Here is a 23,904-nt window from a genome sequence, read left to right on the forward strand (position 1 = left end):
TCTAGTCTTTTGACCAAAATAAAAGAATTCATCCGTATTTCTGAACTTCACTACAAATGTTTAACTAGTCATACCCACAAACAAGATGAAACTCATTTGCTCTATTTGTGACCAGTCCAGAAACAAGCTACATATATCACAAAAAGCAATGAAAATCGTAATGAGCAGAGGTATATCAGCAAACAAGCATATTAATTCTGATACTGTCCACCTTTTTCCTACTGACAGGTTCCAGAAAAGAGATGGCTTCCACTAAGAGTATGGTGGGAAAAATTCAGGAGCCAGGAGTTAGACTCGATGATCCTTGCATAGTTCCCTTCCAACTCAAGATATTCTAGGATTCTATGTTCAAGGCAAATCTTGAGATGCGTAGCACCACAGCTCTTCACTCTTCATTCAGTTATGCAAGTTTGCGATCAACTATAGAAACTACAAGGTGGGCTAAGTATACTTGTCAAGCTTACATTAGATCTCAAAATACAGCTAACAATTTCACTAAAAGCTGCTTGAAGAGTCATCATACACTAAATATATACATATAATTTTCTATATAATAGGATATGTATATATCTGGGAAGCAGGCATACAGTGCACACACAGATTAGCTTGGGTTTAAGCTACATAATTAATACGTACATAGCAATACAAAGCAATAGACTAGTCCACACTTCTACAATTATATATGTGATTTTATTTTCAGAAAAGGGCCCTACCAGCAGCTTGTAAAATGCAGTAGATTGATCTGGCTTTGAATACAAAAAAGACGTTCTCATATAAGAAGTATTCTAGAATGGTCTTCTACTCAAATAAGATTTGCTAAAGTCTACAGCATCAGAATTCATAAAGGAAGGTGGTCATACTAAACAATCTGAGTTGAATTCTCATTTTATGACCTGATTCAGAGCGGGATATAAGCAGTACATATTGCCAATATTGCACTTAGTTTCAGTAACTTGATGTTCTACAACTGAAAACCAACTTTAGACAGTTTTCAAAACTGTCTAAAGCTTTTACTGTAAATCAGTAGCAAGCTGATTCTTGAAATGAATTAAATGTTTGGATGCAGTACTGCAACTCTTTATAATCATAGTGTGATGGGAAAGATTATATCTACACCACAAAAATACCATTATCTTCTGCTACTATTTCATCAGACCTTTCGATCAAGCTGGGGAAAGGAAAATAAAGCACAAAACAAAAATTGATGTATCTCCTTTAGAGCAGGTCCAAATTGTTGAATAAATCTTTTCACTGTTAAAATACCAGCAGGACTATGAACAACAGTATAAAGCCAAAAAAAACACCAACATCAATTTACACATTTCCCTCTACTTGAATATTCATTAGGCAGAAGAAAAACATAATTTTTGAATTCCACTTAAATACTTGAAAATAGAGTAATGATTTCTTTTTAAATTTCCTTGTTTTCTCTTGGACAGTGATTACAGTATTTTGAAAGGTATAGAAATTGTAGTTGCTGGATTATGCTCACTCGGAAACAGTGCAGACACTGACATCTATCATGAGAAACTGTACTAAACTAAGAGGTCATGTGCACTTTTTGGACAGTTGTATGATCGAAGTAACTATGAATGGGTTGTTATGGAATATCTCATGGCAGCCTTTTCTATAATAGCATCTGTAAAAGTTTAAACCCAGCCCAAGGCTACCCATTCCCAATAGAGAAGATGAGGGAGTGCAATTGTTTCAATTCATCATGCACCCCAAGACCAAATAACCTTGGATTAACAGTAAACCCTTTAAAATCCCGTGTCTGGTGACAAACTTCTTCTCACTGTCATAGCTCATATTTTATTCTCTGAATTCATTCTCTATACATAGCAAAGGAGCAGATGGAAGAAGAACTTAGCATTGTCCTGTACAGAAGTAACCTGAATTATACGGCATAGAAGACGTACCTTCATTCAGCCTGACCTGGATGAAAAATGACTCTATCTGTAACACAATGCCCATCTCCTAATTTCAGCTATTATTTTATAATGCTATTTATACTATTATTTCCAGAAAAAATGAAATAATTTTCTTCCCATGTTCACTCAGACATTTAGTCTGAGCTTTTTCAAAATACATCTGAACTAGTTTCATCCTGCATAACAATTCTCAGCACTGACATCTTCAAGCAAGTGACAAAGCAAACTTGCACATGCACCTACACAGAGCAGTGTAGTACTTGCCTGCAGCAGCAGTACACTGAAGAACTACCACAAAGGCAATAACAGTTCCTGCCTCTCAGATCCACACCTGCAAGGCTGCAATGAGTACCAAGTTAGGGTTTACATTTCAGTGCTCTACTGAAAGAGTAGATGCTCTCATAGCTAACCCACTGTCTATCCTCCAGCAAGATCCTGTGAAATGCAAGGACCTAATCTCCTCTGCACTTTGAGAGAGATTTAAAAATACATGTTGTGAGAGCCAAATTTCATTTTGATTCTGATACTTTCAAAGTAAAAAAAAAAAATCAAATTAGCTTCCATAAAGGAGTAGCAAACAACAGCAACAAGTTTCCATCTCAAACAACAAGAATTCAAAGGTACAAAATGCATATCCTGTTTCTTATTATGAATAAAATATAAAAAACAATGTAATATCTTAAGAGATCTTACAAGTGTGATGCTATCAAACTTGAAAATTTGTCTTCTGTCAAACACTGTTGATTTAACTTTTTTTAACTACAATACCCACCATTCCTAGTGCAAAGTTCCCTGTTACCAGCACAGTCACTGTATTCTGAAAGTAGTCTAATTATTCAGTCTGATTTTTTCTTCCTCCAAAAGAAAAAAAAACCAGAGTGTGGGCTTAAAGGAATACACATCTAAAGATTCATTAAAAACCTGAGTAGCAGAAATACATGGAAGAAAAATAATCAATAAAGAATTAAATTTCTGCTCTTACTCATTCGACTTATCTGTGACCAAGCAACAGAACTCTTGTTCTCTACCCCTTGCAGTAGTATAGCCCTCCCAAAATCACGGCACTTTAAACTGTTTTTGCATCTCAAACTCCACATACTTGACTTGCACATTAAGCTTTATTTGTGTATATATATATATTTTTTTTCTATATAAATATATATAAATAATGTCCTCCATTATCTACTATCTCTCCTTGATTACTCTGTTAAAGGTAATCAGGGGACTAAAAACGGGAGAGCCAGATTAGCCCAAATCTAGGTGCCTAGTTATGCTAGTTGATATCTTTAAAATCTTGATACTGAGTGTAGAGATAGGCGTTTCAGAAAAGCATTTCAGGAAATCTACATCCATCTCCCATCTCTCAGGCTCATCTCTTTGTTCAGCAAGCACAATCAAAGAACTAATTGTGGATGGATGAATATGCACAGCTGTTTATGTATATAAACGCAGGTAAAAGTTTCTTTCAGGGTTGATTCACAGCCAGTACCATGGGCAGATAGGTTCAGGAAATAAGTATTCCAACACGCTTTGAAGAATTCTGTCAAAATTGGGTACTTGCTACATTTGTATAAATTTTACTATTTCTTCCATTAAGTGAAGCCTCTAATCCTTGTCAGACACAAGAACCAATTCTGCAACATTCTCGTATGCAGTCCTTGCTTATATTAGTGGTGAAGCTGTTTTGAATACTGAACTGGGTCAAAATGTTTGCTCATTATTCATACTTAAGCCTGAAGTCTGTTCTCAGCCAAAATTCTGTATCAGTCATCAACTGCAAATTAACCTAAGGAAATATGTTACAACTATTCATTGAAGATATAGCACTATCTTTCCAGATAATATTCTATGTATTTCCTTAGAACATATCCAATTTGTGAGATTCTGCCACATTTTATTAATAACTCTAAAACAAGATAGCATATACCATGGCATATATGGGAGCTAATCTTGTCTTTCAGCAGATTTCTCCATGCTTTCTCTTTTAGACCATCATCACCATTTCACCCTATGAGAAGCATTATTATTATTCTTACATGATTTATGGCTGAAAGTGCAAAAGATGGTGTAAAGATCCTGTGCCAAAATCCCAGATGGAATACAACATGAGCCAAACTGAAAAAGACTTCTAAGTAAGGGTATATCAGTTTCAGCAAGAGGGGTAAAAAAAAAGAGGGAGTATAAAAAATATAAAAATAAAAATAGTGCCAAATACTCGGCATAAAACTAGAGGGGTTTTTTCTGTCTATTAATTCTGAAACAGCAGTCATGGATACAGACTTGCCATTAAAAATGTAAGTTCAAGTTAAAATTGATGGCAGGCACTATGAAAATTTGGTCAAATAGTCCAACAGTGAGGAATGACTACAACTAGACTAAAATTTGTTTTGCTCAAATACTATCTTTTTTTTCTTTAATTTAAAATTGAATACATTTTAGATCAGATAAAAATTTAATTTGATATCTTAATGTAAAAAAAAAAAATACTGGGAAAGTCAAAATGGAAAAGTATTTAATGTTTTTAACCAAGCAACTGTGGTTTCCCTCTAATTTCCCTTTTTTTGTTTGCTTGTTTTGCTTTATCTGGAACTCATATCTTATCTTGAGTTTTTGGTTATAACAACATTCACTAGAATATATATATATCTATATATATATATATATATACATTTTTCAATACTTTACTCCCATGTTTATAAGCATGCCAGAGCTTAATGATCAACATTTTAAAAGAAAAAAAATCTGCAAATCTGAGGCTGGCAGATCTGTAAACAACAACAGCAGAGTGCTTTACCTTCTTGTGATTCTTGTAAACATTTCTGTGGGCAAATCCCTTTCCACAAAGCTTGCATTTATAAGGTTTATCTTCACTGTGTATTATTTTGTGTGCAGTCACTTGATCAAGTCGTTTGAAGGACTTATTGCAAACCTCGCAGGTGTAGGGGCGTTTTTCTGCAGAAAATGAGTGGGGGACATTTAATCTCCTGTTTATACAGGGGGAGAAGATGAAAGGCAGAGACAGTCATCTCCTCAGAGAGATTTCTGCAATTAAGTCAACCCAATTAAGATTAAACCAATTAGAAAGACATCTAATGCCCTTTATGTTAGACAGTTAAGTCACTTCACAAAAGATGAGCCATGGTGTATCTAAAGAAATTGGCACATTCTTTGCAATAATCATTGCTAAAACTAAATTCTGATTAATTAGCTTAAATCAAAAGAGAATGACTTCAAAGAGGAAAACACTGTTTCCAGATTAGAAATGTGAAGGAGGGCATGACAGTTTTTAAATGTTTTAAAACTTAATTAACAATATACATATTAGCTTCCAAAACTAAAAGTTGCTATGCAAAAAGTCTTTGTGTTTCAACTGGTGACTGCAACTTAACTACATTAACACTCATCCAAAAGTGTCAAAAGCAAGCTAAGAGCCCTGAAATATAGATTACGTTATGAGAAATGAACTTTTGGTGTGGACTGATAAAAAAAAAAAAAGTATTTATTTACAAGCCTGTGCAGTTGCAAAAACCTGCATTTTTAAATGTCAATGTATGAGACAACACTGCCTGTGTTTCCGTTGTGTCGGCTGATGTTTCTAACCGCTGATGAAAGAAATAGAAACACTAGATTTGCAGTGATCAGAAATTCTGGCAGAGCCAGTTTGTGTCCTGCTGCCAAGCTTATGGACAGGGAACTCCCTGCTCACAGTGATCTGTTCTGGCAGAGGAGGACAGGCATAATAAGGTACTTGTGTCATCTACGAAATGGTGTGGGGAATGATACATTTTCCTCTGAATGATAATTCTGTGCACATGAGCCCACATATATATATACACATATCTGCCCTTTTATCACAGATCTCTGGCTGACAGCATAACCCAGCTCCCATCCTCTTTTTTTTTTTTAACATAAAATCCCACTCAGCAGTTCTTCACAGCCTCTATACGCCAAGCAACAATCTTTTTCCCCATCCCAGGTAGCTGAAATCACGTACCCCAGATAGCACAAAATAGAATCTTGACAAAGCAGCAATAGAAGAACGTATTCAGCATTACACTTGGAATTTTGAAAGGCTTACAAACAATAACTTAGATGTTTTCCTTGGAACATGAGATTTGCTTGAACAGCCCAGGACAACATAGAATACGCCAAACATTCTATTTCTAAGTGATTAATGTAAAACTGAATATATGCTAAATATATCACCCACACATACATAGGTTTGTGTCATTTTAATATGTTACCTGAATGAGTTATCATATGGCGTTTTAGCTGGTTAGCTGAAATAAATCTCTTGTCACATTCCTGACACTCAAAGGTCTCATGAACCTGCAAAATGAGTGTTTAATGATAATTAAATACCTGTCTCAAACAAGATCACATATCTTACATACATCTAAGTTCTCCAACAGACTGTGACTATTTCTAATTCACTAGTTACACTAATACGCGGGGATATTCTGTGATTTTCCCTTTGTTAGTCCCCTAAGGAACAAAATATCTCAAAACTAATATTCAGAACTAGGAACAAAAAAATCCCTGAAACAATATTCAGAAACAAAGACTATGCAAAATCACAATATTGGATCCATTTAAAATATCATTAATGTGAAAGAATAAAACAACAGATGTAGAATATCTTTTCAGAATATTTCTTGTAATGAACTAAACATAAGTAAAAATAACACAATAACTACTTACTAACTACCATAATAGTTTTAAAATACCAGTACAATCAAACTCTATTAGGACTTATCTCTACTTGTAATCTGATTAAATACAGGTGTGGTTTAAAAATGACTGCACTTCGTCAAATCGCTTAGAGACACTTCTGTTGAGAGTTTAACAGTTCTTAGATTCACTCAGCACAGTGCATTTTCACTTCCATAACATGTACACATAATGCTTGCACAAAAGATATACACAGACATAGCTAGCAATCATCTACCCTTTTTGTTGGCAATATGTGCTGTCTGCTCAAGAACATGGCAAAAATCAAGCTCTTTAAGGAAAAACAAAAACAAAACAAACAAACAAACCAAAACTAAAGTAATCACACGGGCAAAATAAATTATTTTACTCTCTTTCTTATTTAATCTGGGGGAGCTGAGGCAACTCCTGCAGCACTCTTTACAACACCAAAGTCTCTTCCAAGTTGAGGCAAAAGGTGATACTGTTTGTCTTAAGAGCTTTAAGAACAAGACAGTGGAGGGGCAGCAGTAGTTCTTAAGTTGTAAACATAGTAAGCCTGAGCAGGATTTCAACATCACAGCACATACTGTCATCAAGGACTACATGCTGGAAAAAAAGTTAGAAGTTGCAGTTGAGAGCTGCAATCTCTGATACTCAACTACATAAAAATTAAACCTGTGCTTTTGTTTATCAAAATCACAAGATATACACCAGTTCTCCAACTATTCAGATGACAATTCACTCTCCCCTCTGCGTTACACTTCCTTTCAGCAGCCTCATCTTAACCTAGTCACAGTGCAACTGAACATTCATTTCAGCTTTTCACAACTGCAGCCTTAGAGAGCAAAACTTCCAGGCAGAGATCACATTTCATGAAGCACTTTTGAAGATCTCTAAACTTTCTGTAGAAGAATCTAGCAGCTAAAAATAACAAACATTAAAGCTTCAACACAACATTTGAAGGAAAAAAACATCAGCACAGTTCAGACAGCACAGTAATGACTTCCACTTAAAACAAACATAGGAAAAAAACAAACAAAAAAACAACGAAATTCTCCATAAGAACCTCTTGTGTTCTATGCTAACATAACATTAGCTTATTAAAAAATTTGCTCTAACAAGTAGTTGTGCTGTTTCCTACAATCTCTACAAACTCGCATACCTTGGACAGCGATGTTCAACCAAATACTTATCCAGAACCAGGCGGTAAACTCAAATAACAATCAGCCATTTGAAATACCCTGTCTACCCACCTGCATCACAGGTTGATATATACAGTCCACTATTCTACCTTTTCCAAAATTATCTCAATTTTGACTCAGATTGTTGACTGAAGCTTAGACTAACTCTAGTACTATCAGAATTCTGCTAGAGTCTCCTGGTTTCAGCTTAGCAAGTGTTAATAGCACAGCGATGTTTTGGTGCTATTCAAGATGACTTGTAAGGCACCTTAAAATCTATTATTTAACATATCAGAACCTAAGGTTGTGCTGTACTTCTATCCAGCTTTCTGATTTTAATTTATGACCAGTTTTATAAATAGCCGCACTGAAAATATCTGTGTTCAGACAGAGGCTTGTGTGCACACATTAAAAAGCTACAGCTATCAAATATATATTCTATAGCTAGTACTCTAATCAATTCTTCAGAAATCAGGCACAGTCTGATGTGCATATGCATTAAATAGCTGCAGTTATCAAACATATATCTATAGCTATCACTCTTCAATCAATTATTTAGAAAACTACTCAAATACATAGTAAAACAGTAAAAGATAATATAAATATAAATACAGCAAATATTGTTATGAATAAAAATGTTCAACCAAATTTTCATTAAGAAAACTTGTGAAGTAAAGTATTTATGAATACACTATGCAAATTCAGTCAGCCTGTAATACTATAGACAAGTGATTGCACAAAGATTTATTAGTATAACAAAATTACTCCCATTAGGGGACTGTAACAGCTATCACCATAAACATCAGTTTAATTACAGTCAGAACATCCTTACAAATCATTTCACAGAGCTTTGAAGAGCTTCCTCTTCAGACAACAGCTTGCTAGGTGCTACAGGAACTAGCAAGCATGTGAACAAAATTAATGTTTATTCAGAAAAATATATGCCTTCATTAGCAAGACCAACAACCTTAAACTTTTCACAAGGTAACTGAAAAGCAAAAGGTTATTCAAAGGAGCTTTGGGGAAGCAAATGAAGTAAAACTTTCAAGGTACAAGTCACCCATGATAAACATTTCCAAAAACTAATTGGAATTTCAGTCTACCAATCCAAGAACTGGATAAGACTCTGCTCTGGAAAACAGTTTTAAAAGAGCAAAAGATACCAGCGTATTGCATTCAACTGAAATTACTCCACAATTCAACATTTTTAAAATAGTATTTGACATTTGATTTTCACTACATTTCTGTGACTTTACAGTGATCACGACAAAGACTGCACAGTAAAAACAGTGTGTTGGCTGGTGTTCAAATGAAAAAGGATAGAAAAAATAATGGGAGACATGAAACTGCCAGGTGAAGAAAGACAGAAAAAAAGGCATGAAAAAGAAAATCACAGAGAATGTTTAGGTGCAACTTTCCCTGGCACACTTTTGCAGGAAATCCCTCTCTGTAAGACAGAAAGAGCACTAAGGTAAGAAGGAGTCAAGGTTTGGTGTTTTTTTCATATAATCTCTTAGAACAAAACTAGTGGCTTTTCCTTGTTTCTCTCAATTTATCTCCAAGACACTACTCCACAACAAGTCTTAGCAGTCAAGTACAATCCTGCATCTCACATAATGTTTTATAACACTTCCATTACTCAGTGTACTGTAAGCTCCTGTAGTGCATTTGCTGAGTCAAATGTTGCTGGGATTCTTTTTTTTTTTTCTTGTTTTTTTTTTTGTTTGTTTGTTTTGTTTTGTTTTTTTGTTTGTTTGTTTGTTTTTTACATTATTATGTAATTTAGCAGTCCAAATCATGGACTAAAATAAATATCAGGTAGAAGGTCACCACTTTTCAATTGGAGGACAATACAAAAAGAAAACAAGTAGATATAGACAAAAAGGAAAATAAGAAAATAAGAAGATATGGATGACCTCAACAAGCAGTAATATTGGTGGATTGATATAATAAGTGCTGTTAAAGATTTGCAAGCACCATGCAGGATGAGTGCTGTAGTAGCATACGTAGTTTTGGAAAACATATATGAAGTAAAACCATGATGTGAGACTGTTCTGGGTAGGACAGCAACCACTAATTCAAGGTAAGAGTCCAAAACTATTTCTACGCTCTGAATGAAGCTCTAATACACTCAAATGTTTGGGTGGAGAAATCAAAGAAATGAAAGCCATACGATAATGAGTTTACCTAGCACCTTAAAGAGAATAATAATGTATTCCCCCCAAAAAATGAAAAAACAGTTTGGTTCTGCTGTTCAAAAAGCACTGCCACTTTGAGATGTATTAATGGACATGTTCTTAGTAGGGATGATCTCAAGATAATCATTCCCCTCTACCTGGAATTGTAAGGGCTCAACTAAGCATCACAACTCCTTTGTGGCATCCTTGGGCAGAAGATGAGAATACTTACAAAAACTAAATAGTTCAGGAGAACAGATGCATGAATAAAAGTTCAGATAATTGTGGAAATTGTCAGGAAATTGTGGAATTGTCAGGAAAGACAAACGGTGTTCATAAGAATTTTACAGTATGCTAATCTGTTACAAAGATGACAGCGTTGAGTTTTTCTTGGCATTCTCTGAGATAAGAGAGTTATTAAATCAATTTGTATCAAAGAAGATTTAAGAAAGTTATCTGAAAAAAAAAAAGAAAGAAACCAAACACTTGACACATTTCAAGAAAGTTCACGGCACCTAAGTTGCGAGACAGAATTAAAAAAGATAACAACAGATGTGGTAAATTTTTCATCAGAGCAGAAAGGGTACAAAAACTTTCTAGGATCTCTTTCAGCCTGACCTTTCATTGAATGCATTGTGATTAAAAAAAAAAAAGAAAAGAAAAAAGTGATGCCACCAAAGATTAGGGTGGCACAAGCAACAGTCTGGAAAACAAAACAGTAAGACTAAGGGACTGAACATGACACCAGAGTTTAATTGTGAATGGCTAAGAAAGGTCTTATCTTTAGACATTTAAGGCAGAAGCAAATGGGCAATCACACAAAGCTAAAATAAGTTTAAATCAACAATGACATGAAAGCTACAGAAGTGACTGACCAAGCCTTCACAGAGTGAATTGATCTCACTCTCCTCTCCAGTCATCCTTTTTATCTTCTTTCTCTGTGACGGTCAGAACTATCAGTGGTTCAGACTTATTTTCTGTTATATTTTACCTCCTTCCTATTTTTATTTCTCTATATTGAGAGGAAATTGGGTGAAAAAAGTGTTTCCCCTCCATTTCAATTATTGTTTTCTTACCTAACTATCTTTGATAACACATACTTCATACAAAAGCAAAGTAGTTCAAACAACAGAAGGTATGAGTCCTACATGCAGTTTCCTTCACTATGTAATACAAATGTGTGAAACTGTAATATCTATTTTCTGGATGTCTTAAAAGAGAAGCTTGTGTCCTAGTGCCTGCACTATGCAGAACCAAAGTAAACCTTTTCATAAAATGAACACATTGCCCATGATATTTTACATTCCCAGAGGCCATCAAAAGGCACAATGACATATAAAATCTGTAGTTATGAGTGGCGTGGCATATCACAGTTTGTATGGGGAGGAACAAATTGAAGTTCTGTTAGCCAAGGAATGCAAGGCACGTTAACGCAATTAAGGGGGCAGCAGGAAAAGGAAAATAAGTAAATAAATAAATTAAAGAAAAAAAGGAGAGGCCCCATCATTTCCTGTGCAACAAAATATTTTAATTGATATAACCTATATCCTCAATGGACTCAGGTTGTACCCAAGACATTATTAAAGACTTACAGTTAATCTGATAAACAGTAAAATGCAGCTTTTTGCAAAAACAGGATCTCATGGGTTTTAGCGATTTATCAAATTAATCTTGCATGGACTTCCTTTGGGTATAATGGATTCAGAATCTCATATTCTTAGACCATCTGCATTTCTGTATGAAACCCCTTATTTCCAATTGATGCTTTTAAAACTGTTAACTCTTCCTGATCTGGTAATACACAAAACAAAAAACCACTGCAATTTTTTTTTTTTTTTTGAGGAAGCACTTTTTTTTTTTTTAACTACCTCATAACTAAATTACAAATAATAACCTTACTGCTGTGTCAGAAGGTAATAAGAAAGACTGAATGCATTTTGCACAAAAAACTGAAGGCTCACAAGCCTATTTTAAGGCCTGTGTGTATCATGAAGTTATATAACACATTTACATTTAGCTTAGTGTTAAAGAACAGCATGCACACTTGACTTTATGTTGAAAACCACAGAAAATACAAGCACAAACATTTTTGTATTTGGTAAAAGATGCACTGCAACACTAGAAAGACTTTTGATGTAATCAACTGTGATTACAAAAATAAATACCCACCACAAAACACATTGATTTTCTAACCACGACAGATACTTGCCAAGGGTTTGCATTACAGCATCTTTTAAGTGACCTAAGCACCACAGTATTACATCTCAGGGAAGTCAAAGCCTGCTGTGGGTTAGCCTTCATCTTACTGACCTTTCGATGCTCTTGGAGATTTGTTGTTGAGGAACATTTCTTATTGCACACTGAACACGTCAGCTTTTTCCTAGAATTTCCTGAAACAGAAACAAAATACCACCAACATCTTAAAAAGGAAGTGCTAAGAAAGAACCTAAATATTTCTACTGAGCTTGTGACTTTTTATGGGTCATTTCACTGACATAAGATCTTTACATTTGTACCCCATCTTGAAAGTATTCAGTATCAGGAGTTCTCTGTGGGTGTCCAACTCGTCAGTTACTAAAGGAATGTAGATCAGTACGAAGAATGAAGAGCACAATTCACAACTAAGAGCATTTCACTTTAGAACTGAAGAGCTGTATCCTTCCAGAAGCCAATACAACTAATATCTTCAAGAACTGTATACTATAATTTTAATAGAAGTGTTCCTGAAAGAAGTTAGTGCAACAGTGACAAAAAAATTAAAAAAAAAAAAAAATCCCAAACAACTATTTCCCAATTTTCTTTATTCAAAAAGCATTAAGTTTGCTACTGAATAAAATAACATACATTAATGGTGTTTAACTGAACAAGATAGGAAATTTGTATTATACCAGATCATGAATTCAAGTGCAGTTTGTAATATATATCACAATTCAAACTACAAGTGGTCAGCTACCAAATATATTTTCCTTCCTTTTTCACAGTTGCTTTAAAAATTGACAGAGCATTTAATTGGGTTTCTCTATGATTTAAAATTTATATTAGTAACCTGCAAAGTTATGTTATTACAAGGCAAAGACACCACAAACCTGATTATTTGTTTATAATTATACGTTCATGCAAGATATTTCACAGCTTATATGAAAAAATGTTGAAACTGCATTGAACACTAAAAAGAATGAACTCAGAACCAAAGAAAGGCAAGCATTGTTTATTCAAGCACAGAGGAACTGGATCCTAATCAAAATCATCGATGGTTTTCAGCTCTACTTTTCAGACTCTTGGTATTGTGTATCTTTCCCAATCTTGCTGTCCTAAAGAATTAATATGATATGACTTGCTTTTCCACTTTATTTCTTGGGAGGAATTTTCAGAAAGAAAACATTAAGCTTCACCTTACTTTTGTCTTCCCTTCCAAAGTAGTAAGTTTTATAAATAATTATAATCTCTCTCCCCATCTATTTTAGTACTAAAAAACAGCTCTATAAGATCACGTACTGCTCTAGACTATATATTAAAGCCTACATACAAACAAAATAGTCAATTAAAGATGGTTAGTAAAAATTCCTCACCTCAAGATGCATGTGGGGCACTCAAAATTTTGTGTATTAAGTAAATGAGGCAAGAACACCAGCAGTCTGTGGCTGCAGAGCAGTGTGTACACCAAATTTCTACTTTCAAATGCAATCAAAAGGAAATCACTTATTTTTGCTGAAATGGCCAAAGAATAAATAACTCAGGACACCAGGAATTGCCCCTGAATAAAGGAACTCTTCTTCTTGGGTTCACTTAAGAACAATGATGTCATAGTTAACTACATCCGCTTAGCTGGCATACAATACAAGCAGATAAATTGCTCCTTTTGTTTACTAACATGAGAGGTTGAAAACAAGGTCTTTTGTCTAACTGAAACTATAACATATCTTCCTAACTGGCATTTTTTCCATCCATTGATGCCAACAGTGTGCATGAATGTAAACACTGCAAATTTAAAAAGAACATTTCATACCACTTCAGGAAAAGTAATTTCTCATGCAAAAGTACAGACTTTCAAATGACACTGATAACAAGACGTATTTATTATTTATGTTGGTAAAATAAAACTACTTTTTAAAAATTCAATGCAAATACACACACAACATTTTGCTAAAACATGTTGAAATGACTTCTAATCTCAAATGGCCCATGGGGGCTGTAACTAGAAACATTAGCATTTCTAAGCCCTCTGAGACTAGCAAAACGTGTCTCAGTCTTCATTGTTTCCATACTGTTGATGATTGATAAGATTAAAACTAAAGCAGCTAAACTGGAAAACAAAGGTTATGTATTTCATCTTGATATATCATAGCTTGCTGTTAATGGAGGAATTTGGATAGAATGTTATTCATTGCTAAACTATTTTACTGCCCACAGTTTTATTTCCAAGTAAAGAATTTTATTTCCAACAAATATTTGTACAAAGAAATGAAAGAATCTAATAGCAGGCTTCAAGAACATATAGGATTTCAAAGACTTTGAATGTAAACTCAGTATGCCTAGCTCAGGTCATACTACCACAATGGATCAGAGGACTGAAAGAGAAATAATCATGAGCAAAGCTGCCTATGCATAGTGAGCAGACTGTGAAAACATAATACAAGGTATGTTTCTCACTTCATTATACCATGTCAATCAGTTCAACACTTTGACTCATAGTATTACATAAGTACTTCATCTCATAACTACATTTGCTATTGTAAAATTTAAGTATTGGCATATGCTGATACACATATAAATATGGGAACTTAATACCTTAACTTACAAGAGCATTCAGAAGAGGAAGGTGATAATGAATATCTATGTCTCTGTTCATAGCTTTGCATAATGAACTACATATGTAGCAGTCCTTTCTACTTTCCCTTGCCTCCAGGTTTTGCAAGGCGTGAAGGAATACTAGAAATCTCCCTCAACAATAGTAGGCTATTTTCCCTCCTGTATTGACACCAGTTGTGATTTCTATGACTCCCAAATGGTAAAATAAAAGCTCTGCTCACTATATAGGTGGAAATAAAATATCCTCCAGGCGCCTGACCTCAGTCATGTCTGGACTGATCATACAAGAGAGTAATTGTGGGATTTGTATACCTGTATATAACTAACCGAAGTTGAGCCTAAACATAACATTCACAGCTGAAAAAATACCTTATTGACAACAATAAATTTTAAAAAAAATTAGATAAACTTCTATAAAAATTGTTATGGAAGAGCTTCCACACACTGTAAGAGTTTGGCAGAAGAAAGAGACTTCATGTAATGAAAATCTTACAAAGCATCTCAGTGTTCTCATCAAGTAAAGACTGTTTTCTTCACACTGTAGTATTCTACTGTCCCCATACATACTGATCTGCCAGTGACACTGAGAGGGGACATGCAGAGAGAGCAGAGTGACAGTTGAGATCTGCATTGCGGACCTGAAAGAAGCATTTTGCCCTTTCATGAAAACAGACTGGTGTTTGATTGAAAAGTATTGATTCACAGTGCACAGATATAAAACAGCTAGGGCCTAGAGGGACTAGCCGATTGCCTGATTTGGCTTCTTGTACAACAGAGGCTATAGAATTTCCTGCAATATCCTCATCAAGTCTAACCATTTGTGAAGCATGTCTTCCAGAAAGACATCCCATTGTGTCCTGAAAATAGCAAAAGATCAAGAACTCACAGCTTCCTGTAGTCATTTGTACCACTGATTTTGATTTTCCTCACTACTGAAATGTTGCGCTTCATCTAACACTTGTCTAATTCAAACTTACCCAGATTCCCTTACGTTTCCTGCAGCAACTAATGATTCATCTGGTATACAGTAATTTCTCCCTGGGTGAGAAGGAATACTTTATCCTTGCAATTAGTTACTATTTAATTTTCTTTTTGATACAAATGAATCCATTAAAAAAGAAACCAAAGACCATGGTGACTTGGATTTGCACATTTAAGGCTAGCAACATGTTAGAACTTTTTTGGTTTTTATGTTTTTGCCAAAGAAACATTAAATTCTTTCTTACCACTATGAACATTTTCTTTATGTTTTTTCAGGGCATCCTTACTCTTGAACCTCTTCCCGCAGCTATCTGCCTTGCATATGAATCTGGCATCCCCTCTGCATGCCTCCTTGTGCTGTTCATAACTATATGGGATAACCAGCAAATAAAAATAACACATGAAGCAGTATATGCAGAAACTAGACATATAGTAAGTACTCTGAGCTCTAGACATGCTGCACTGCAGAGTTCCAAGGCCACCTCATGCATTACTTACAGCAAATAAGAATGAAAGCATTTGACTTCTTTCATTGTTAGGATTCACATACACTAACAAGCTTGAAAGCTAACATGCAAAGGGAGGCCAGCAATGGTATGACAGCAGTCCAGTAACTTGGACACAAAACCTCGATTCTGAGCTGAAGGAAGTATTGCAAACAGAACACTGAAAACTTCTTGAAGAGTCTCCTGGGTTGATATTCTCTGTGCACTGAAGTACACTAAAGAAAAAAAATAAATAAAATAAAAGTAAGGGGACCATTTTACAACTTACACAGAATTGAAGCAGCAATAGATCAAAATACAAACATTTTGGTATGTGAGTAACCAGTGCAACATGAGAGGTATCCTGGAATTTAGGGAGACTAATCAAATGCATGAACATCAAGAGTTGTAGTCCTATTGCTGTATCCTTATAATTTTACTCTGCATAATATAAAGATTTATTTAACCAGCTATACAATATAAATCCAACTCCCACTTCAGACTGAGCAAAACATGTCTATATTCAATTACAAAAAATATTTAAATATCTATTAGATAACTTAAATATTTCTCTACTATGTTTTTTTTTAACTATTTCCATGAAGGAACATAGAGCTCATAAAGAACTACCAATTTAACAAACATTATTGCTATTCAGACATAAGAAAAAGTCTTGTAATACACAATGCAATATGAGTCTCTTTCTGACATGAATCGGATTAAATGAACTACTTATAACAAGATATTTGGACATACAATGTACTACTATAATTGAATATATAATAAAAAGTAATATAACTATTTAATTGCAAGCAAATTTATATACATAAACAAGAAAAGAAAAAAAATGGCTATATTTTTGTATAAAAGCATGTCAGACTACCTATCTGCTATGTTTTTTTTTTCATCCAAATATTTAATTAAATCAAAATAAAGTATAGCTTTTCCTATTTCTTTTTAGAATATCGTTCATTTTTTTTTCTAAATCTCATTCTAATTCAGTAATGGCAATTCCAGCTATAACAGACCTCCTACACTATTAAATAACCCACTCGAGATGGAGATCAAGGGCTTCGCACCAATCAGTAGCTTTAATTGGGCTTACAGTATATGATTTGAAAATATTAAAAAGTAGTGACATTTTTTAATTCAAATTGAAGTCTTCAACAAATACAAGATACTAACATATTAGGAATTTATTAGAAGAATGAGAATACAAATACAAAGGCATAAAAATTGTTGTGATTAAGCCAAAGGATATAAACAATTGAATGAAAAGGAACTCTGAAAAACATTCTTGTTTCTACTTACTGTCTTTGTAGAGCTTGTTTAACAGGAAACTTCTTTCCACAGTTTCGGCACTTAAATTCCTTTTCCTCACTGGGTTTTTGGTGCAATGTCTGAAGATGTTCAGCTAGAATCTCCTGGCTTGCAAAACTGGACTCACAGTTTGGGCATGCATGGTCCTCTTTACAAGTGAGGGAATCTGAATGATTGGAGGAGAAAACAGTAATACTTTCAAGAGTATTTTGGTTATGTTAAGAGATACTCCTTTATGGAAACTGATTATGCACAACAGCGTCATGAAATTCACAAGAGACTATGTCTTTCAACGGACTAAATAACCAAAATGCCAGAAAAAAAAAGAAAATAAAAAAAAGAATAGGCATTTAATGCCAATACTTATGCAAATTATGCTCTTTCCTACTTAAGGCATCTGACAACAGTAAAGATTTTAACCACAGGTTTAACTGTGCACCCTTATTCACTTCAGCAGTTGCTTAAAGACTTCTTCATATTACAAAATAAAGGTCTAATATGAGTTGATTCTCCTGTTATGCAGGCTCTAGGAGGGGCAGAAACTACCATCTCTGTAGACTGCTTAGATACAATGCAGACATACTTTTCTGAGTTAGTGATTCTAGATTCACTTTGAACCAGGATGCAAGGCAAATCTATTTTAAGCAAATTCTGTTTAAAGAAAACAAAAAGACTTCACATTAACAACCTTTTCCTTACAGGGAACTGTCTCACATCCTCTCCCATAATTTTTGTGAGCAAATACAGAATACAAATCTATATAGCTTGGAACAAACATTATCACTTCTAATCCTGGCATACTATGACTATATCAAAGTTCCAAGTGAGACTGATTCAAAATATTAAAAAGACAAGCTTGCAGTTAGCATAATATTTAAAAAGTTTATAAAAGTTTTACAGTTAGCACAAGACATCTTACAAAGCCATCTGTGAAAGTGACATAAGAAATAATTGCACTATATTAGTTCTGTGTTAAGAGGAGAACTTGCATAATGTAATGCATCTTAGCTGATGTTAGTTGCAAGAGGACAGAATCAATCACTGATGGACAATGCTCGCCCATACTCTTTTCAGTATGACACTCATGTGACACAGTACGCAACAGACCTACTTGCCCTTCCTCTAACAAGCAAATTCAGAGTCACCATATCCCATCAACTTCTCAGCATCATGAATGACACTGCTTTTAACTCCTCCTGCCACAGATACCACTTATTTTCAACTCTCCAAATCTGTACAGGTTTACATTACCTAACAAGATTTTCTTCTTCCAAAAGGAAGATGCTTAGTTAACTGAATACAGATTATAGTAAATCAGCTATGTAAAATCTCAGCTCGTTTACCCTGTCTTTACTTTTTGAGCTAGTCTTCAATACAAGAATACTTAAGAGTTATAGCCTTGCACATTTTTGAAACCATCTTGCCTCCTTTCTTGCATACTAGTATTAATAGTGGCATTATACTCAATATTTATTATCAAGGGCTTCTTAGATTTTTAATCTTATTAGCCAACTTGCAATATTACACTACCTATGACTATATTTTAAGCTCCCAAGCTATACTAGTTTTCACATATTGCTCACCTGCAATCTTTTCACTGGCTGGTTGCACTTCTTTATTGTTGCCACTGTCTTCATCTTCCTGAATAACAGTTACTTCCTCCTCATCCTCCTCCTCTTCTTCCATGTCACTGTCCAAGTAACCAATCAGAAGTTCTGTGTCTGTTTCAATATCGTCCACAGCAAGATAGAAAATATTTTCTCCTTCCTGTTGCAAACCATAAGTAGAACAAGAATAAATAATTACTTTAGAAAAAGTTAAATTTAAAGTCAAGTCTGGGATCCTAGAACTATGACAGGACTGGCTCCATTCCCCAGAGGGCACAAAGCTGGAACACCCACCTAGGATTTCTTTCCCAGCATGGTTGCATGGATAAGGTGCTTTTGTGATTCAGAAATATGTTCTGTCTCACCTAGGAAGCTTTTTCAATTAGGACTGAAGTCTTGACCAAGGTAAAAAAGCTGGTGCCGAAATTGCCCTCTCTTGCCACACTCTTCCTAACAAGAACTTCAGAGTTTGAAAATGAAAAGACCAAATATTAGAAAAATAATTCAATTTGAATAATGAATAAGCTTTAGCTAGGTCCTCTGTCGGATAGGATACGTGAGTTAGAATCCAGCTTTCAGGAGCATGGTTACCTACTGCTTTTTATGGTATTTCCAAGATTCCCAGCTCACTTCGTGAACAGATCTTCAACCCTTGTCAGTTATCCTCACTATCAGTTCAGCAAGAACATCTATTAAAAGAATGTACTTTAAACCATCTCATCAAAACCCTCTGCTGGTTTAAATTACAGAAGACAAGCCCAGATTCCACATGAAAGAACAAACTACATAATAATAAGATGCAAAATTTTCACCAAAATGAACAAATAAGCTTTCAAACAGATACATAACCCAACATCTTTATTCTTCAACAGGTAGATTGGGATGGAAGCAGCAGCAAAAACAGTTCTATTCCTAAGCTGATATAGCTTTTTTTTGGTTGCTTTTTTTTGTGTATATGAACCAACTGTGTTGGGTGTTACTCAAAGCACCAAAAGTAGAACCATGTTTATGCAACAAAAATTTCCAATAGTACCATAAATCTTAAAGCTTATTTGATTTACATCCAGGGAAGTTAATTGCAGCTTCTTTAATGTACATTTAGCTGTAGACTTTATAACAAGCCTCACAGCACAAGGACAAGATAACGATTTTTAATTCTCATAATATATTAAGATTAATTTAAACTGTCAACAGAGATGTAGGGTTCCTCTTATTTAGAAGGTCTGTTAAATAGTACAGATGTTATTGTCACACAACAGTGAAACCTATTTAATTCAGTGGACTCATAGGTGCTGCTGGCTTCCAGGATTCACCACTTCTTTTCAGATCTCACCAATCACATTTGAAATCAAAACTAATTATGTGCTTTTTAAAGATACATTGCACAGTCCACATATCTAACAGCACATTACTAACTTATTTGTACATCTAAGAGTGGCTGTTTTCCATGACTCTGTCAATAATGTCAGAATACTTAAATACTTAAATTTACAAATAATCTCCTGCAACTCTAATGTGGGGAAAGAGAAAAGGTCTGCCTATACTCAGCCTCCGTATAGGATAAGCATCCCTGTCCATGCCAATCTTATTAGAAATCAAGACAATCTTATAAATGCATGCATAAGCTTACATCAATTATTAACTTCTCTTAAACTTTTATTTTTAATTTTTTGATACGTATCACAGGCAAAAAGAGCATCCTAGAACTTATGAATTACAGAAGCAATAGCGCACCTTTCAGTTACATCACATGACACATCTTACACCACAAAGTAAATCTAGAAGTATAGCAACCAGAACTAAGGATTTTTTGATAATCTATACCAAGTGCATGAATCCTAGCAATCAAGATCTTATCAATATTGCTGCATCCTCACCATCTCTCTACCTCCCCAGTGTACATCTGGGACATCTTTTACAGTATATCAAAAGGCATCATGGTTCTGTTCTGTTGGCGCACCTTTGGTCAATTAAAAAATATAACAAAGAAGTATTAAGAACTCTCAATCAGCTTCAGTTCTAACCTAACCTAAATCACAGCTCAAGTTCATTCTCATTCTTCCTCCAAAGCTAATTTGTTCAGCTTTTCAATCTATGCTAATTGTCATGTATTTGGAGTGATACTTAATAGACGTATCCCCACTGTAGAAGCTCCTCAGGCTGCAGTGAGAGTTCTCCAGAAACCACAAAGGAATTTAAATCTCTCCCTCCACCAGCATATTTATCTATATGCACAAATATAGGGTGGAAGAAGTAAAAAAATCATTCAAAAAATGTTAATAGCTCTTCAATTTACTAACAACATCTGTGTTTTGTAGTAGAGGAAGCTGACAGGAAACAAGGGCCAACAAGCACTGACAGCACACCATACCAACAACTGTACATTTTTCTTGCACTGGGGGCCCCAGATCTAAACACATTACTCCAGATGAGAAGAGGGCAGAGTAGAGGGGGACAATCATCTATCTCTCTCCCTTCTGCCACCACTCTTTGTTGATGCAGTCCAAAATACAGTGGGCCTTTGGGGCTGCAAGAACACACTCCTAGCTCATGTTCAGCTTTTTTCCAGCAGGACCCCCAAGTCCACAGGTCTTCTTTCAGTGAATTCTTCTCCCAGTCTGTACACAAATCTGCAATTGCTGCAACCTTGCACTTAGCCTTAGTGAGTCTCATTAGATTCACATGGACTCACTTCTCAAGTCTGCATATATGATCACTTCCTCAAAGCTGAAAACACAGTGACCACAATCACTGCTCTTAAAGCAGTGTTAGTTGGAGTTGGCTTTCCTCCACATCCAATTTCCTGCATGGAAGCTCTTCAGCCTCCTTGTTATGCCAGTTCTCCTTTGGTAGCTCTTCAAAAAATAAAAATAAAATAAAATAAAATAAAATAAAATAAAATAAAATAAAATAAAATAAAATAAAATAAAATAAAATAAAATAAAATAAAATAAAATAAAATAAAATAAAATAAAATAAAATAAAATAAAATAAAATAAAATAAAATAAAATAAAATATAAAAACTCGCACACCCTCTTCCTTGAGCAGGTTCAAGCAGATTCAAGGCTTTATGCTTGCCAGAGTACAACCAGGCAATGTCTGTGAGGGCAGAAACTCCAAGACAGCAAATGGGTGGAGGTGATTTTATGGAGAGATTAGCAGAGGAAGACAAAGCCACAAGTTCAGACACAGGAAAGGTCAAAAAAGTACTAGGAAAGCACAATCAAAATAACAACACCTTCCAGTAGAAAGAGTGGATCAGCTGCCTCTGAAAGTGCTTGGGTGAAACAAGAGCCTTGCAAAGTTGCTGCTGGGGACCTGGTTTCCCCCACCCCCCCAACCAAAGAAGGGAAAATGGATGACAAAAAGACCAGAAGAAGCTTTTCTGGTTTCACAATTGTTCATATACTATCAAAGGCTCAACTGTTTAAAGCACATAGCCCTATCCCACACAACCTACTCCTAAGCATGCAGCATGGATGTGGCTCTCATCAGACAGGAAGCAGATAGATCCCAGACAGACTTTTCTTCAAAAATGGGTAATGGAACAGCTAGTCCAGGAGCCTAGACAAAATCTAATCTGAAATATAGCACTTGAATCAAATACAAAGGAAACACAGGAACCTCAGCTTTATCTGCTGATTTTGCTCTATTACTTGTTAAGGCAGACAATCTTTGAGACCTCAAACAGAGATTGAACAGAAAATTAGATTAAAATAGTATGGTAATTCCTACATTTCTCCTGTACTCTTATCCCATTCTGCAGTTCTGAGTGCTTAACCAATCTGGTGGCCTTCTATGATGGATTGTCAGCATTGGTGGACAAGGGAAAGGCGATTGATGTCATTTACCTGGACTTGAGCAAGGTGTTTGACATGGTCCCCCACCACATCCTTATCTCCAAATTGGAGGGATGTGGATTTGATGGGTGGACCACTCAATGGATAAGAAATTGGTTGAAAAGCTGCACACAGAGGGTGGTCATCAATGTCCAGGTGGAGGCCAGTAATGAGCGTTGTCCCTCAGGGGTCTGTCTTGGGACTAGTGCTCTTTAACCTCTTTATCAATGACATCAGTGATGAAATTGAGTGCACCTTCAGCTGATGACACCAAGCTGAGTGGTGTGGTTGACACAGTAGAAGGATGGGATGCCATTCAGAGGGACCTCAACAGGTTTGAAAGGTGGCCTGGGTGAACCTAATGACGTTCAACACAACAAAGTGCAAGGTGCAGAGGAATCCCAGGCATTTATACAGACTGGAAGGAGCAATCCTTGAGAGCAGCCCTGTAGAGAAAGACCTCGGGGTCTTGATGGAAGAAAAGCTTAACATGAGCCAGCCATGTGCTCTTTCAGCTCAAAAAGCAAATGGTATCCTGGGGTCCATCAGAAGAGGGGTGGCCAGCAGGGACAGGGAGGTGATTGTCCCCCTCTACTCGGCTCTTCTGAGGCCTCATCTGGAATACTGTGTCCAGGTTTCGAATCCCCTGTACAAGAAAGACAGAGAGCTGTTGGAGAGGGTCCAGAGGAGAGCCACGAAGATGATCAGAGAGCTGGAGCACCTCCTCTACAAAGACAGGCTGAGGAAGCTGGGCTTGTCCAGCCTGGAGAAAAGAAGGCTGTGAAGTGACCTTATTGCAGCCTTTCAGTGCCTAAAGGGAGCTTATAAGCAGGAAGGGAGTCAACTCTTTACAAGGGTAGATAATGGCAGGACAAGGGAAA

The 23,904-nt window shown here is 35.5% G+C and overlaps 1 protein-coding gene across 5 annotated transcripts in view; it reads right to left on the minus strand.

Annotated features, from left to right (window-relative positions):
* PRDM5 (PR/SET domain 5) overlaps window positions 1-23,904 on the minus strand; it is a 105,325-nt gene that overhangs the window by 37,051 nt on the left and 44,370 nt on the right. For 4 of the 5 annotated variants that reach the window (XM_052681614.1, XM_052681615.1, XM_052681612.1 and 1 more), the window contains exons 4-10: window positions 19,160-19,343; window positions 17,568-17,742; window positions 16,400-16,492; window positions 16,017-16,138; window positions 12,292-12,371; window positions 6,176-6,260; window positions 4,726-4,883 (exon numbers count right to left, since the gene is read on the minus strand). In XM_052681614.1, coding sequence (XP_052537574.1) covers window positions 4,726-4,883; window positions 6,176-6,260; window positions 12,292-12,371; window positions 16,017-16,138; window positions 16,400-16,492; window positions 17,568-17,742; window positions 19,160-19,343 — 897 coding nt within the window. The remainder of the gene's footprint in view (window positions 1-4,725; window positions 4,884-6,175; window positions 6,261-12,291; window positions 12,372-16,016; window positions 16,139-16,399; window positions 16,493-17,567; window positions 17,743-19,159; window positions 19,344-23,904) is intronic. The other variant, XM_052681613.1, reaches the window with a different exon arrangement.

This window comes from Tympanuchus pallidicinctus, unplaced genomic scaffold (genome assembly GCF_026119805.1).
Source record: "Tympanuchus pallidicinctus isolate F22 unplaced genomic scaffold, pur_lepc_1.0 scaffold2, whole genome shotgun sequence".
Classification (NCBI taxonomy): domain Eukaryota; kingdom Metazoa; phylum Chordata; class Aves; order Galliformes; family Phasianidae; genus Tympanuchus; species Tympanuchus pallidicinctus.